Here is a 15645-nt window from a genome sequence, read left to right on the forward strand (position 1 = left end):
TTCACACAGGCTCCTCTGAACAGATGATGTTGAAATGGGTCTACCACTTTGCATTTATGCATTGTTTATTTATGGTTTTTGAGAATGGTAACTCTACTGAATTTGCAGCAGAGGTAATTCTTGGTCTATCTTACCTGGGGTAGCCCTCATTAGAGCCATTTTCATTATAGTATTGGTTTTAATTTTGTGTGTGGCTTTGAGGATACTGTTGAGAATGTAGTTAAAGTTGTCATGTCTTTATTTAAAGTCTTTAGGCCTTATTCATTTCAAGTTTTTCAATTACAGAGTGTTGAGAAATTATTTTAACCACTTAAGTACCAGCTTAAGGACCAGAGACCGCTGGTACCAGAAAACGCCGGATACCAACGAATCGGTGCACATACCTGCTGCAACCGTCGTCCACGCCACACACCTGGAAGCTCAGGCCACCCACTCTGCCGTCTCATGCTGTTATGACGGCAGAGCTCTGAGAGCCAGTCAGAAGCCGCTTTCATTGGCTCCTGACCATGTGATCAATGCAAGCCAATGGGAGTTGCTTACATTGATGACAGGGTCGGGAGCTTTGGCTCCTGACTGGCTCACAGAGCTCTGCCATCATAGAGACAGCAGGATGAGTGAGCTGCAGCAGGCAGAGAACGTTGCGATCAGCGGGAGCAATGCGATTGGCGAGAGCGGTGAGAACGTGTGGCGGCGGTTAGGTGAAATCTTCACCCTGGCAGGTATTAGAAGATCACAAGAGGGCGTACATTTCAATCACCACCGTCCATAAGCGGTTCAACAGAAGATCTCATAGTAAAAAAGGGAATTGAACAAAGACTTTATGTCTTAAAGTAATGATGGGCTGCCATTAACTTTTACCAATTTGAGTGCTTCTTGCCATACTATTGAGTTGAACTGTGCACCAATCCTACCTCTGCACAGCACAACTAATGGACTTGGATACATTTCAATGGGACATGCAGAAATGGGACAGAATGCGGGTGTTTAGGTTCTGAACAACAAAATACCAAATTCGAACAACAACACTACTGTTGTTTCAAGACCATTCCAGGTGACTGCTTCATGAATCTGATTGAGACAATGCCAGAAGTGTGCAAATCTGCCATTTAAGCAAACAGTTACTTTGAAGAATATAGAATATAAAAAACATATTCTGGTTTGTTTTACACTTTTTATGTACATATTCCGTATGTGATCGTTCACAAATGCGATGTCTTCAGTATAAAATTACAGTGTCGAAAATATTAATAATACTAATAGTAGTGAAAACCATTAAATATGAAGATTTGTCTTGTCAAGCGTTTGACTGGAACAAAGATCAATTTATCTCTGTTGGTTGTAAAAAATTGGACACATTTTTGGCATTTGACAAGTCTGACCGGAAACATGAAATAATAAACATTTAAGTTAACAGATAGAGATGGCCCAAACAGTTCACCGCCGGAATTTCCTCTGTTCGCATTCTCAGCGATTATATGGCATCGACCCGCCCAGTATACATCATCATCAACTTTGACCCCTTACTTCACAGTCAGCAGACACATGGCAGCCAATCAGCTAGCACCCCCTCCTGGACCCACCCCCCCCCCCCCCCCCTATTAAAAAGCAGTTGCGGTGGCCATATTCGATTCATTCCCTGCTGGCTTCTGACTATTAGTGAGAGCAGGATTTAGACTTGCTGCAGATAGTTATGGGAAGCATTAGCTAGGCCTGTGTTCTTGTTCCTCACTTGTTGTGAAAGCACCCCAAACAGCCCTTTTGTGGGCCAGCACATCGGTCTCCTGTGTTTTTTTTGTGTGTGACACTCCACAGCCCACTGACACCGAGAGCTGTGTGCACACTACTGCTGTTGTACGTTTCATGTTACTCTCATGTAAACCACCCCAGTTCTGTCTTGATCAACTCATATTTTGGCAATAAAGGGTAAAGGTTTTAATTTTGTGTGTCAATGAAAAGTCTATATTCCACATATAGTTGAGTAGCACGGTGGGGTAGTGGTTAGCACTCTTGCCTTACATGACTGGGTCTCCAGGTTGGAATCCCAGCCAGGTCAACATCTGCAAGGAGTTTGTATGTTCTCCCTGTGTCTGTGTGGGTTTCCTCTGGGTACTCTGGTTTCCTCCCACATCCCAAAAACATTCAAATAAGTTAATTGGCTTCCCCTAAAAATGGCCCTAGACTATGATACATGCACTACACTATGCATACATAGACATATGACTATGGTAGGGACTAGATTGTGAGCCCCTCTGAGGGACAGTTAGTGACAAGACATTATATCCTCCATACAGCGCTGTGTAATATGTCGGCACTATATAAAGTTATTAGGTTTTCCATAAACTGCAATTAAGATTTTTTACCCCATAAAGGTTATCATGCTGTGCTAATCTTTTAAAGCATGGAGGAAGTCTTGAGTTTAGTTCCACTTTAACACAGCAACCACTAGCTGATCCTGCTGATAGCCGCTTGACCACTTCATCATTTCATATTGATCGGTGCTTTTAACACAATACTTCTAAATGTTTGCCTTTATGCTTCTGAACTCCTACATATGTTTAGATTAATTTTAGTTTTCTTTTCACAGTTTGATCTTTTGCCTTTTACTTAAATGTCAGCAGCTGTCTGCACAATTCTAGAGGCATGATATGTTTAGTAGAAAGGTAGAAGTAACATATTCCCCTTGCCCTCTATATCTTTCATCCTGTCTTCTTCACTACATGTCAAGCGTACAGTTGGGTTGCTAAGATCTGGCCTTCAGCAGGACAGAGCACAGCACATAGCTCATACTATAAATACCAAGGCAGCTAATATATTTAGGCGTTGTTTTACGATTTGACATATTGTGAAAGCAGAAGCATTGGTGAATATGGATATAGAGACCATCTACGTCTGAAATATTTGCTATGACAAATGCCCAGGAGTGGAGGCAGACATCTCTTCAACCGCTGAGGGGGCGGGGGAGAGGATGAAAAACATCAGGGAGGGATAGTTGCCAAGGTGGGAAATGTGTTGAAACATCTCCTGATCTGGAAAGACATCAGGCCTTTTTGTGGAAACTAAAGGTGCAGAAACTGTTGGTTTACCCATCAAACATTTACATTCCAGCTTTTCTCATCTGTCTTTGTGCTGTGATGAATCTGTGAAGTGGTTTTAAAAGAGGGCTTTATTGAATAAAAACAAAAATGTATAAACTTTATATATGAAATAAAATATTTGGTTGGTTAAAGGAGACCTGAACTGAGAGGATATGAAGGGGGCCACATTCATTTCCCTTTAACCACTTAATAACAAACAGGCATATTAAAACGTCCTGCTAGAGCCTCTTAACGGCTCCAGGTCATTTTTATAAGTTAAACAGCGCTGCTGCAGCTGCATGCGTGCGTGCGTTCTCGTGCGTGCTCCCACACGTGCTTTCCTGCTCGCGTGCACGTGAGATCAGTGACAAAAAAAAAACACCATAGAAAAAATACACCTTTATTTCCAAATAATATATTGTCACCTTACTTTGTACTAGGGACATAATTAAAATTTTGTGATAACCAGGACAAATAGGCAGATAAAATGTGTGGTTTTATGTACAGTAGCAGTGTTTATATTAAAACTATAGGGGATGAAATAGGAGAAATTGTGTGTTTTTTCATTTTTTCCTTGTTTTTCCCTTTAAAATGCATAGAAAATAAAGTAATTACTGAAAACCTATATCACCCCCAAAAAGCCTAATTGGATGTGAAAAAAAAAACAAGACAGAGATCTTTGCATCATGATTAGCAGGGGCATAGCAATACGGGGTGCAGAGGTTGCGACCGCATTGGGGCCCTTGGGCCAGAGGGGCCCCAAGGGACCCTCCTCAACTGCAGTATTAGCTCTCTATTGGTCCTGTGCTCATAATCACTTCTATAGATACTTCGAATAGTAGTAATCATTAACAAGCTGTTCCCCATCCCCATCTTGCACTTCTGACACTGTAGTTGCCATTGGCAGGTTTTGGTGCGCTGTATCAATTGTTATGTATAGAGTGCTTGGGGGGGCCCAATGTAAAACTTGCATCGGGGCCCACAGCTCCTTAGCTAGTGATTAGTAGTGATTAAGCTATTGGCAAATGAAAGGGGTGAGCACTGAAAGGTGAGAATCGCTCTTGTCTGTTAGGGTAAAAACCCCTTTGGGGTGAAGTGGTTAAACATTTCCAGTTGCCTGGATATCCTGCTGATTATCTGCCTTTAACCACTTGAGGACCCACCCTTTACCCCCCCTTAAGGACCAGCGCTGTTGTAGCTGATCTGTGCTGGGTGGGCTCTGCAGCCCCCAGCACAGATCAGCGTGCAGGCAGAGCGACCAGATCGCCCCCCTTTTTTCCCCACTAGGGGGATGATGTGCTGGGGGGGTCTGATCGCTCCTGCCTGCTGGGTGTTGCGGGGGGGGGGGCACCTCAAAGCCCCCCTCCGCGGCGAAATCCTCCCCCTCCCTCTCCTACCTGGCCCCCCCTTGGAGATCCGGGTTGCACAGGACGCTATCCGTCCTGTGCAGCCAGTGACGGGACGTCCCCTGTCACATGGCGGCGATCCCCGGCCGCTGATTGGCCGGGGATCGCCGATCTGCCTTACGGCGCTGCTGCGCAGCAGCGCCGTACAAATGTAAACAAAGCGGATTATTTCCGCTTGTGTTTACATTTAGCCTGCGAGTCGCCATCGGCGGCCCGCAGGCTATTCACGGAGCCCCCCGCCGTGAATTGACAGGAAGCAGCCGCTCGCACGAGCGGCTGCTTCCTGATTAATCAGCCTGCAGCTGGCGACGCAATACTGCGTCGCTGGTCCTGCAGCTGCCACTTTGCCGACGCGCGGTATGAGTGCGCGGTCGGCAAGTGGTTAATACTTGTAGCCATAAACCTTCAACAAACACGCAGTTTAGATGTTTCAGACTAAAGTCGACTGGATTAGCCACATGCTTGTTTCAGGTGTGTGATCCAAATACTACTGCAGCTAAAAAGATCAGCAGGATGCCGGTCAACTGGTCTTGTTTAATAGGAAATACATATGGTAGCCTCCATATCTCTCTCACTTCAGTTGTCCTTTCAGAATGAACTGATTTTGGTATTAACATTTAGAGTGATAAAATATTGTACTGGTAAGTAGGGATGGCCGAACACATTCGCCGGTGAACGGTTCCCAGCAAATAACGACCGTTCGCATTTCACTGCAAACTTTTGTGTCCAAAATGCATGTTCACATTTAACATTGAAATCAATGGCCACCGATTTTAGCAGTTGATAGCAAAGCCCCCATGCATTTTAATGTCACCAAATTTTCAGGGAGCCAAGACCAATAGGGGGCACTGGGGGGCAGGGGAGACTTTAAAAAAGTATTTTCTACAAATGATTCACTGCAATACAAAATGTGTAATTGTTCATTAATGTGCTTTTGACTTGTCATTATTTTGGTGCAAATTCAAAACAGTGCTTCTTTGTACATGTCTGTTCAGTTTGTCTTGTTATGCTGTGTTAAAAATTTAAGAATGTTGTGTCTTTCCGTTATTTGGCAGCTAATGGAACATCAAGCAGTCAACTGTCTACCCCTAAATCTAAGCAGTCCCCAATCTCCACTCCAACCAGTCCTGGGAGTCTCCGTAAGCACAAGGTATTATGTTTCTTCTCCTTCCTAATAACAATTTTACTATACAGAAGCTCGGTTCACACTTGAGCCGAAACACAGGCATTTTTTTGTCCATTTTACAGATCGGCGTATGGACATGTCGATGGATCCTATGTTATGAATAGGATCCGCTCACATTTATTTTGCAATGGATCCATCTGTTGCAGACGAATTAACTCAAAATCTTGACCTGCATGACTCTTCTAGACAAGCATTCCTATAATGCCTTTGTAGGAAAGGCATCTGCTGCAGACACCAAACAGACCACAATGGACCATCAGAGTTGGTACTCACAGTCCACTCCGACTCGCCATTGCAGATCTGGCTCAAGTGTGGACTGAGCCTGATTTCTTAATCTGTAATTATTTACCCAAAAAAGCTGATGATATTCTATAATATCCTGAAGAGAGTCATCAATAGTATTCAATTCTACCTACTACATTTCTTGACTATAAAATATATAAACTTTATTTAAAAGAAACAAAGTTAAAGGGAACCAGAGATGAACGTTTCACACAAAATAAACAGATCAGTTGATAGCTTGTAAAGAATAAATGCTCTACCTGATAATTTCGCCGCTCTGGTGTGCCTTTTTTTTTATCCATTATTTCTCCAGGAAAAATCAAATATGGCCGCCGGCTCATATCCCTTCTGCTTCCGGGTTATGAGTTGTTCTGGATGTGCTGTTTAGGCTATATGAGACTAGGCTGTTATCTAGGCTATATGAGAAAGGCTGATGCAGCCTTTCATCTGTGTGCTTTCATTTTGGTATGATGTGCAGCTGCCTGTAGGAAGTGTCTCTCATAGGAATGAAACTGCAGTCATCATCATTATCTATGCAGACAGAGTGCACACAGAGCACACAGATCATATTGAAGCCACACTTGTCTGTTTCAGAGATTCTCTCTCAGCAGGAGCAGCCCCTCCCATGTCATCACAGCTCTCAGTATGCAAAGCAGGAAATCTGAGCCAGGAGGTGGCAGGCTTGGGCTTGAAAAGACTCCACAGAAGAGTGACTCAGCTATAATGATTCCAGGTCAAACCTAGACTGAGCCAGTCGGGGATTCTTATCACAGCTGCTAATAGACTAATTAAGCAGATAAGAATAAAACTAAAAGCAGGATAGGTGTTTACTGTCATGTTTCCACTGATAAATGTAATAAAATACATGAGGGTGCTTCGTCTCTGGTTCTCTTTAAAGAGTACCTGCTATGCCAAAAACATTACTAAATCTCTGAGCTATTTCCTGAGCTGTAAATGAAAAACAGCACATCGATAAGGGTGCATGCTGGCACATTTCCCTTGTACAGTCATTGTAAAGGTAATTTTGGTATTTAAAAACAATATCTAATAGTAAACCAGTTCCATATTTCCAGAGGAGAAATAAATAAATGCTATATCTACAAATGGCAGGTTGTGATTTCAGAATATATGGTTTGTGTTGGTTTTGTGTTTCTCAGCTACCTTACTCAGATTTCAATATAGCCACAAACAAAAGTATATGGCCAAGTGTTGGCCATATTGCTATGATGCCTACGAGCAGAGCTGGATCATCCACAAGTCAATTTTAGGCAGTTGCCTAGGGCCTGGAGAGAGTCTAGGGGCCTGGTGGATGCTAGCCCAACCAAGTCTTACAAAAACAAGTCAGGTGACTATAAGATGTGGGCAAAAATTGCTCTCTTGCCTAGGGCTCCATTTCATCTTCATGCATTTCTGCCTACAAGTCAGGCTACTTGTGCACGTTTGAAGGAAACATTAGTCTTTGCCTTGTAAGCAAATAGCACTAGGTATGTCACTTATGTCAGTATACCTGTATTAATGTCAATAATTATCTGACAACTTGTCTTTTAGTGTTAGTTTATGTTAAGCTCTCTGTGTCAGTGTGTGTCTGCATGTATGCCAGCAGATATGAGAATCTAAATTTGCAAACATGTAAACACTGAATCCATCATTAGCTGCACTGGAGCAAGTAGCAGATCATCACCACATAAAGACTGCTTACTAGGGATGGTCAATGACATGCAAATAGTTTTGAGTTGATGCAGCATTATGCAAATTTTGTGTCAGGCTTAGCCGAGCTCTGTGCAGTGGAAACTCCCAAATATGCAGACACCGAGGATTGATGCATAGTGATGCTGATTTACAGTGAAAGCAGGTACATGTATGTTCAAAGCAAGGTTCTAAACATAATCCAGGAACAGGTATGCAACACAATGTCCAGGAACAGTTATGCAGGTAGATTACCCATAAGCTGGCAAACAGATACAAAGTCCAGAAGCAGATATGCAGGTTTATCCAGAAGCAGATATGCAGGTTTATCTAGGAACAGATATGCAGGTTTATCCAGGAACTCAGCACTCAGGACTAGAAAAGACATACAAGCAAGGATTCAAGGAACTCAGGACTGGAACAGACATACAAGCAAGGATTCCAGGAACCCGGGACAGGAACACAAGATTCACACGACAGGGATCAGGGAACTGAGCAACAGCTGCGCTAGAGCTAGGCTAGACAGCTCAATGCCACAGCAAAGGTTGCTGGGAACTCAGTATCCTAAATGCTTCAATTAATGAAACAATCACCCTGCAGATGATGGAACATTCCCATGCACACACAGAGTAATGTGCAAATTGGATCAAATCCACTGCTAGCTCATCACTGCAGTGACAGGCAGACCTGAGAATCCTAACATTTTGTATGCAAATGTATGCAGCTTGAAAATTAACCAAATCCTGCTGAGTTAAATTTGATTGGTCCATTTTCAAGCTGCACTGATTTGCATACAAATTCTGCATAATCCTGCATTAACTTGAAATTATTTACACCTCATTTACCATCCCTACTGGTTACCATTGTTTGCAAAGATTTTGTGGCTCACGAGGAGTTTTACATTGATTGTACAAAAACCTACCAGCAGAGTACCCGCTCTCCTTTTTTTTAAACACGTTTATTAGCATAGAGTATAAACATACAACAAAACTTTACTCATATTCATCATACAAGGCATATATCAACATAGTCGTGAACAATTTGCCCAAAGTTGCGTATCAAAAAGTTTTTTTGGACTACCATAGTTATTAGTAATATGCATAACCTATAAACTACAAGTGGTTCTCAAGTTGAGAATAAAAATGTCAGAATCCAACAACTTTAACTATATACAGTCATAGCACGTCTAGTTGCCAATTACCCGCTCTCCTTTAAGAAAAAAAGGAAGACCCTAAATTCCAAACAGACTAAACAAGGTAGATATTTTACATAGTAACCACTTCTTAGCAGGGGCGTATCTGGGTGACATAGCACCTATGGCAAACACTGAAATTGCGCCCCACCACCACCACCACCACCCCATCAAACCATCTTGTCCCATAATAACAGCTTATTTTCTTGCAATGATACAAGTCTCCACAGTATAGGTTGCTAGAGTTAACCCCCAAAATAAAACTAACCAGAGGTAGCACCCTAGTATAGGTAGCCAGAGGTAGTTACTCAGTATAAGTAAACCCATGTTTACATTGCCCTCCCAGTATATGTAGTTAGATATGTCTCCCCAGTATAAGTAGCCTTCTTTAGCATAAGTGGTAAGAGGTATCCCCCCAGTATAAGTAGTCCCTCAGTATAGGTAACGAGGTTCCCCTCAGTATAAGTAACCCCCTCAGTATAGATTTGGCAGGTGCCCCCCAGTATAAGATGACCCTCCCAGTATAGGTAGTGACAGATGTCCTCCAGTATAAGAGCAGGTACAAATGCCTGAGAGGCATCCTTCAGTATGGTGCTGAAGCATGAGGGAGGAGAAGGCGGCCATGGCGCCCATGGTGCTGTGGCGCCCATGGCACAAGCCATGCCTGCACCCCTCTAGATACGCCTCTTCTTCTTAGATTATATTTAAACAGAAATATCCACAACACACTATATGCACCATGGTTAGTGGTAGCCTAGTTGTTCCTTCTACCCTATACAGCATTTCCTGACAGTCTAGTTGTCCCCTTTCCCCTATAAAGCATTTCCTTGCAGTCTAGTGCCCCTCTTCCCCTATACAGTGTTCTTGATAGTTTAGTGGTTCCTCGTCACCTATACAGTCTAGTGGTTCCCCCACCTTATACAACATTCCTGGATAGACTAGTAGTCCTCCCTCCCTCTAAACAGAGATCATCACATGGAGAGATGTTAGGTAAGTAATTCACCTCTCTTTCACTTCAGTGTTACTCTATCAGCTGCATGCTGAGCCGAATGTAATGAGTCCTTTATTTTGTGGCTCAAGTACAGATCATGTGGAAGATGTTAGTATGATATGTATATAATTGTAATCATTATTTTGAAGCACACTTAGTTATATGTACAATACCGCTTTACACCTACCAATAGTCCATCCTCTCTAAACAAATTCATGAGTTTTGAATGACACTTAAGAGCTATGTGAACAGACAAAGATATCATTAAGATTTTATTAGAGAGCAGTTTTGCGATGTCACCAATTTATTTTACATGAGGATGGCCTTTAGCATGTCAGATTGTATTATACATGTAAGTGTAACAAGATGTTGCTGGGCCAGAAGCTATAATACAGGGATTAACCATGATTGCCTTTCTAGAACAGAAGCAGGGTCAAATAAATGCATAGCTTAGTTTAATGAGATATACTACTGTAAATTGTCCTCTTACACCAAAAGGAATTTTTTTCTGAAATAATAGATATGTATCAACAAATTTAAGCTAGTAAACTTTAAAATCAAAACTAAACAATACTGCCCAGAAATTATTATATTTCCCTTTGAACAGGTGCAAGCTGACAACAGACTCCATTGCACCAATAACAAAACTGTTTTTGGCCTCAAGGGCCCATTCACACTTAAAGCACTTAGCGCTACCGTTTTGCGCAGGTGATTTTTCCGCAATTTAATACAGAAAAATCACTGTTCAAATATGCATTATAGGAGCAATTGCGACTAGCGTTTCAATATATAGTGATCGCTTCCGAATCGCACAAAAAATGCTGTATTGTATGCGGTTGTATTGCATCATTTTCTAATATTTATAGTTTACAAACTACACTCTGCAATTTAAACTATGAAACAGAGCAGAGCTAATAACCCTTTGAACTTCCCTGCAGTTCTGAAGTTGTCTTTCACTGTTGACATATAAGTGCTTCAGAAAATAGGACTGTAGCCGACCAAGTTGGGTCGGAGAGCTCAGGGAAGCTCTTTTGCTTAGATAACCACTGATGTTTCTTAACTCTTTCTGTACTGGAAACAATATGAGACTCGTACCTTTGCTACTAATGTTCTATTTCTTAGCTGTACTACACATACAATTCATTATCGCATAAGTTTATTTTCACTTCATATTCCCTTTGCTGCACAAGAAGTTGCTGCACAAGATAAGAATCTATGAATTAGTGCAGGAAGTGTATTTCTTTTTCAAAAAGTTGTTTACAAAGCTTTTATGCATAGTTAATTTAAACTAATATTCTGTGATGTAAAGTGCATATGAATACTGGCCGCTAGTCTAGTTTAGGGGACCTACTGCAAAGCCCCATAGACTAGCATCCTGACAGAAAAATGGAACACATTTCTGCTCTTACAAACCATTAAACTGTACAAAAGTTATATTTTCTTGTAGGTAAGAAAATTATCTAACTAATTTTGTATAATTGGTTAAAAACAAGCTAAAACTCACCTTGTAGGAGCTGCCAGAGTGCAGCAGTTCTATCTCCGGTGGCAATCTTAGTTGTACACTGCTCCTTCTTTCTGTCTCCTTATTGGGGGGTTTTTAGCTTGTGGGCGTGTCTGGTTGTGTAAAGTGGAAGAAGTAAAAAAAATGTGTATTGATGCCACCTAGTGGCAGTAAAACAGAAAATCCAGTAGGAACTAAAGTACAAATTAAACAAGTAAGGAAAAAATTACATATTCAATTAATAAATTAAATAAATAAATACGTTAAAAAAAATATAGTAATTCACTAAAATAAATACATTATTAAATTCATAATAACATTATTGTTGTTAATAAAATAAATGAATTACCTGCTTTACTGGGATCACTAACCTTTTGCCCGCTCACATCGCATGCTGGGCTGCGAGCTGGCTCCTCACTGCGTTCAACAACATTTTATTCTATTACTAGTGGACCTAAGCCTGTTTAAAAACAGACTAGGTCTGTCACTGCACATGCACTCGCCCGCCGCGCACACACATTTCCGCCACGCGGGCCCCTGTCGCGAGTGCGCAACGTGCCCGCCCGTCCGCCCCTTCGCCCGTCATCAATTGCCGCGCATCACTCTCCCTTAGTGTCTCCGCGTCCCTGCACATGCGCAGTGCGCAAATGGGACACACACACAGGGACATGGGACGCAGAGGCACTTAGGGATTATTATAGAGGATTCCAAGTTGCCAGGTTAGTTCTGCTGATGGGTCTGTCAACCCGAGTTTCCAGCCCAAAGCCCAGTGAGCGCAGCGAGCATGGAGGGTCCTGGTGCTCAATCTCCACTATCCAAGTGGACATAGGGTTAAAATAAAAAGTTGTCTGAGCAAAACAAGGTCAGAGCCTGCAGCCCAGCTAGTGAAGCAAATGGGCAAGAGAACGGTCATTCCACTTAAACAGGTGGTAACGTTAAAGAGTAATTGCTGTGGCCACTACTACAATTCAGAAATAAACATTAAAATACATAAAAAACAACAATATAATAAATATAAAAAATAAATAGATACAACGTTTTATAAAATCCATAATAAATGAAATACAATTAATAAAAGTAATTTTTCATATAATTAATTGTATGAATGCAAAAAATATATCAATACAATAGGCCAAAATAAAAATAAAATATTCAACAAAAAATAACATAACCGATAAATAAATAAGGTCTCTGGAGACAGAACTTCTGATATATAAAACTACTATACTGGTCCCTTGGAGTTTACTATAAAGGGATTATAAAGGGACTATAAAGGGATTCTACTGTATACATTTTTTTCTATCAGGTTTGCCTCAGGTTTGCATTAATGGTTTGCTGTAGGTGAGCCAGAGGCTCCATTTTATGTGATACTTTGATAATCATCCCCCTCTGTGGAATTTATTTATATAAAATGAAAAATCGAGCAAGCAACTTTGCTACATCTTTTAGAAATTGTTTAACCACTTCCCCTCCATGGAACAAGTAACTACGTCCCTGCAAAATTCCATATCTCCATGCAGGGACGTAGCTACTATGGCCCTTCCTCTCCATGCCCTCCGCTTGAAACCCCCCCCTCCAAACACAGTTCTCATTCATTGCTCTAAGTCCCAGTGGAAATGACCGCAGCTGTCTATGAGCCGACGCTGCCATTCACGAAACCTATCCTTTCACATCCATCCATTCATTACTTACGCTTTGCGTAGTAATACTATGCATACAGAAGATATGCGTGAGGACGTCTTGTGGCCAAAAAGTAAAATTACACCCTTTTTTAAATCAAATTACATTTTTTAAATTAACCCCTTATTTCCCACACTCCCCAATAGTTACCCCAAACATTTTTGGGTGAAATAAAATATAACAAAAAATACATAAATAGTTACCTTAGGGACTGAACTTTTTTTTTAATATGTAAGTCTAGAGGGTATATTACTGTTACTTTATAAATTATGGGCTTGTAATTAGGGATGGGTGCAAAACTGAAAAAAAATGCATCTTTATTTCCAAATAAAATATTGGCGCCATACATTGTACTAGGGAAAAATGTTAAATGTTGCAATAACCAGGACAAATAGGCAAATAAAATGTGTGGGTTTTAATTATGGTAGCATATATTATTTTAAAACTTAAATGACTGAAAATTGAGAAATAATGAATTTTTTCAATTTTTTTTCTTTTTCCTGTTGAAATACACTTGGGATAAAGTAATTCTTAGCAAAATGTCCCCCTAAAGAAAGCCTAATTGGTGGTTAAAAAAAAACAAGATATAGGTGGTTTTGTTGTGATAAGTAGTAATAAAGTTATAGGCGAATTAATGGAAGGAGCGCTGACAGATGATTGCTCTGGTTTTTACAGGGGAAAACCCCTTGAAGGTGAAGTGGTTAAGGACCACACCAGCAAATACATCACATTCACAATCAGATACCTGTAAATGTTCAAATGCCTAAAGTTACAGTTACTATTTACATGTGTGTCTATATCCTAAATCTATACTGTGGAACTAGTTGTTGACTTTAGAATAAATAAAAGCCTGTCTTTGTAGTTAACACATCTTCCTTTTGTTACTTTTTACAGGACCTGTACCTTCCTCTGTCCTTGGATGACTCTGACTCCCTGGGGGACTCCATGTAAAGAGTAACAGTGTACTGTGTCCCCAATGAGTAGAATCACACAGCAGAAGTAAAAAGCAGACCGACACACTGGTGCTTTTTAAAGAATCCAATTACAGCTTTCACTGTTCTTTTTCTTTTTTTTTTCCTGTGATTTATAGTTTGTGTCATAAATTTCATGTGACCCAGGCTGATGGGGATAAGCGACTGTTTTATAGTGATGAAGCAGGCTTCAGAATTGTATAATGTGTGCAGGTGTGCCATTTACGAGCTGTACGTAGAACCAAACACAGCATTTTTTATGAGCTGTAGATGGTGTCAGACAGCTGCTGACTCTATCAGCAGTCATTGGGAATTGCCTTGTTATTAAGGGAGGTAGAAATCATGGCACACTTTGGTATTTTACAGAATGTTTAGTGTATATTGCTGATAATGTTTGTATGTCTGATTTGTACTGCTATCCAAGACCCACTAATTTACCATGGAAGTTCATCTGATAATACTAGATCACTTAACAATACTATTTCTATACTACCACCCTTCACTCTCAAGTGTCTTTCACAACTTTTTTCTTTTCAAAATTTGCACAAAAATTCAATTTAAATCTTTTTTTTTTTTTTTTTTTTTTGTAACTGCTATTATTTTTGTATTGCTTCTATCTAAACCGTCTCTTTAATGGAATGTACAGTGTTTTTTATATATTTTTCTTTATTTATTATGTTTGTAACTAAAAAAGTAAACTATTACTATATTATTTTTAATTGGGTAAATATGGAGTAGTATACATTAATATTTAAATGCAGCCAACAGTGGGAGCTCCTAGCAAAGCGAGCAGCCTTGTACAGGCTCGTGCAAACAGATGCTGCTGAGAAACGATGCTGAAGAGCAAGGGAGATCAGATTATACAGAACCCAAACTGACCGGCACACAATCCTAGCAGAGTAAACCAGCCTGGCTTTCTCTGCAGTACATAAAGCTTGCTCCAAAAAGATAACAAATGCACACTACATTGAGTGCTCTTTGTTAAATACATTTCTTTCTGAAATAATTAATAGATATGAATCAACAATTTTAAGCTGGTAAACTTTAAAAACACACCTAAAACAAGACTGCCCAGAAATCAATATAGTTCCCTTTACACGGGTGTAAGCTGACAACAGACTCCATTGGACCAATGACAAAACTGTTTTTGGCCCTAACACATAGCATCCTCCATAGATGTATTTCCTTGTCAAATGAAGGATTCACAGAACACAGATGGTCAGGGGAGTTTTGTTACTCGCCCTTTGCAAACGAATGTCAAGGGGCAACTTACATCTCCTTCCAGAGCAATGTAAGGACCAGATAAGTTTAAATGTCTACAAACGTAACAGTGAGGAGATGATTGTTAAATGTTTAATTACAGGAGAGATGGTGCTTCTTTTATTATATTATATTCTAGAGGAAATGATACAAAACCACCACCTATGACTTCCAGTTAGAAATCCAGTGAATTTACTGGGATGACATATTTGGGAAGTCATAATAATGCATCAGAAGCCTTACTGAGAGTTTCGGGAGTGGTCAGGCTCTGCTAGACAACTGAGATGCCAGATGGCGTTATTACTGTCTCAGTACCATCCCAGCCCCCCTCCTTCTATTATTATTATTATTATTATTTAGTATTTATATAGCGCCGACATATTACGCAGCGCTGTACAATGTGTGTATATATATAT

The 15645-nt window shown here is 40.5% G+C and overlaps 1 protein-coding gene across 4 annotated transcripts in view; it reads left to right on the forward strand.

The window, feature by feature from the left end:
- Window positions 1-14483, forward strand: part of DCX (doublecortin) — a 208016-nt gene extending 193533 nt beyond the window's left edge. For all 4 annotated transcript variants that reach the window (XM_068249602.1, XM_068249603.1, XM_068249601.1 and 1 more), the window contains exons 6-7: window positions 5536-5630; window positions 13893-14483. In XM_068249602.1, coding sequence (XP_068105703.1) covers window positions 5536-5630; window positions 13893-13949 — 152 coding nt within the window. In that variant the 3' untranslated portion in view covers window positions 13950-14483. The remainder of the gene's footprint in view (window positions 1-5535; window positions 5631-13892) is intronic.
- Window positions 14484-15645: the final 1162 nt, after the last annotated feature.

Source organism: Hyperolius riggenbachi, chromosome 8, assembly GCF_040937935.1.
Source record: "Hyperolius riggenbachi isolate aHypRig1 chromosome 8, aHypRig1.pri, whole genome shotgun sequence".
NCBI classification, from domain to species: domain Eukaryota; kingdom Metazoa; phylum Chordata; class Amphibia; order Anura; family Hyperoliidae; genus Hyperolius; species Hyperolius riggenbachi.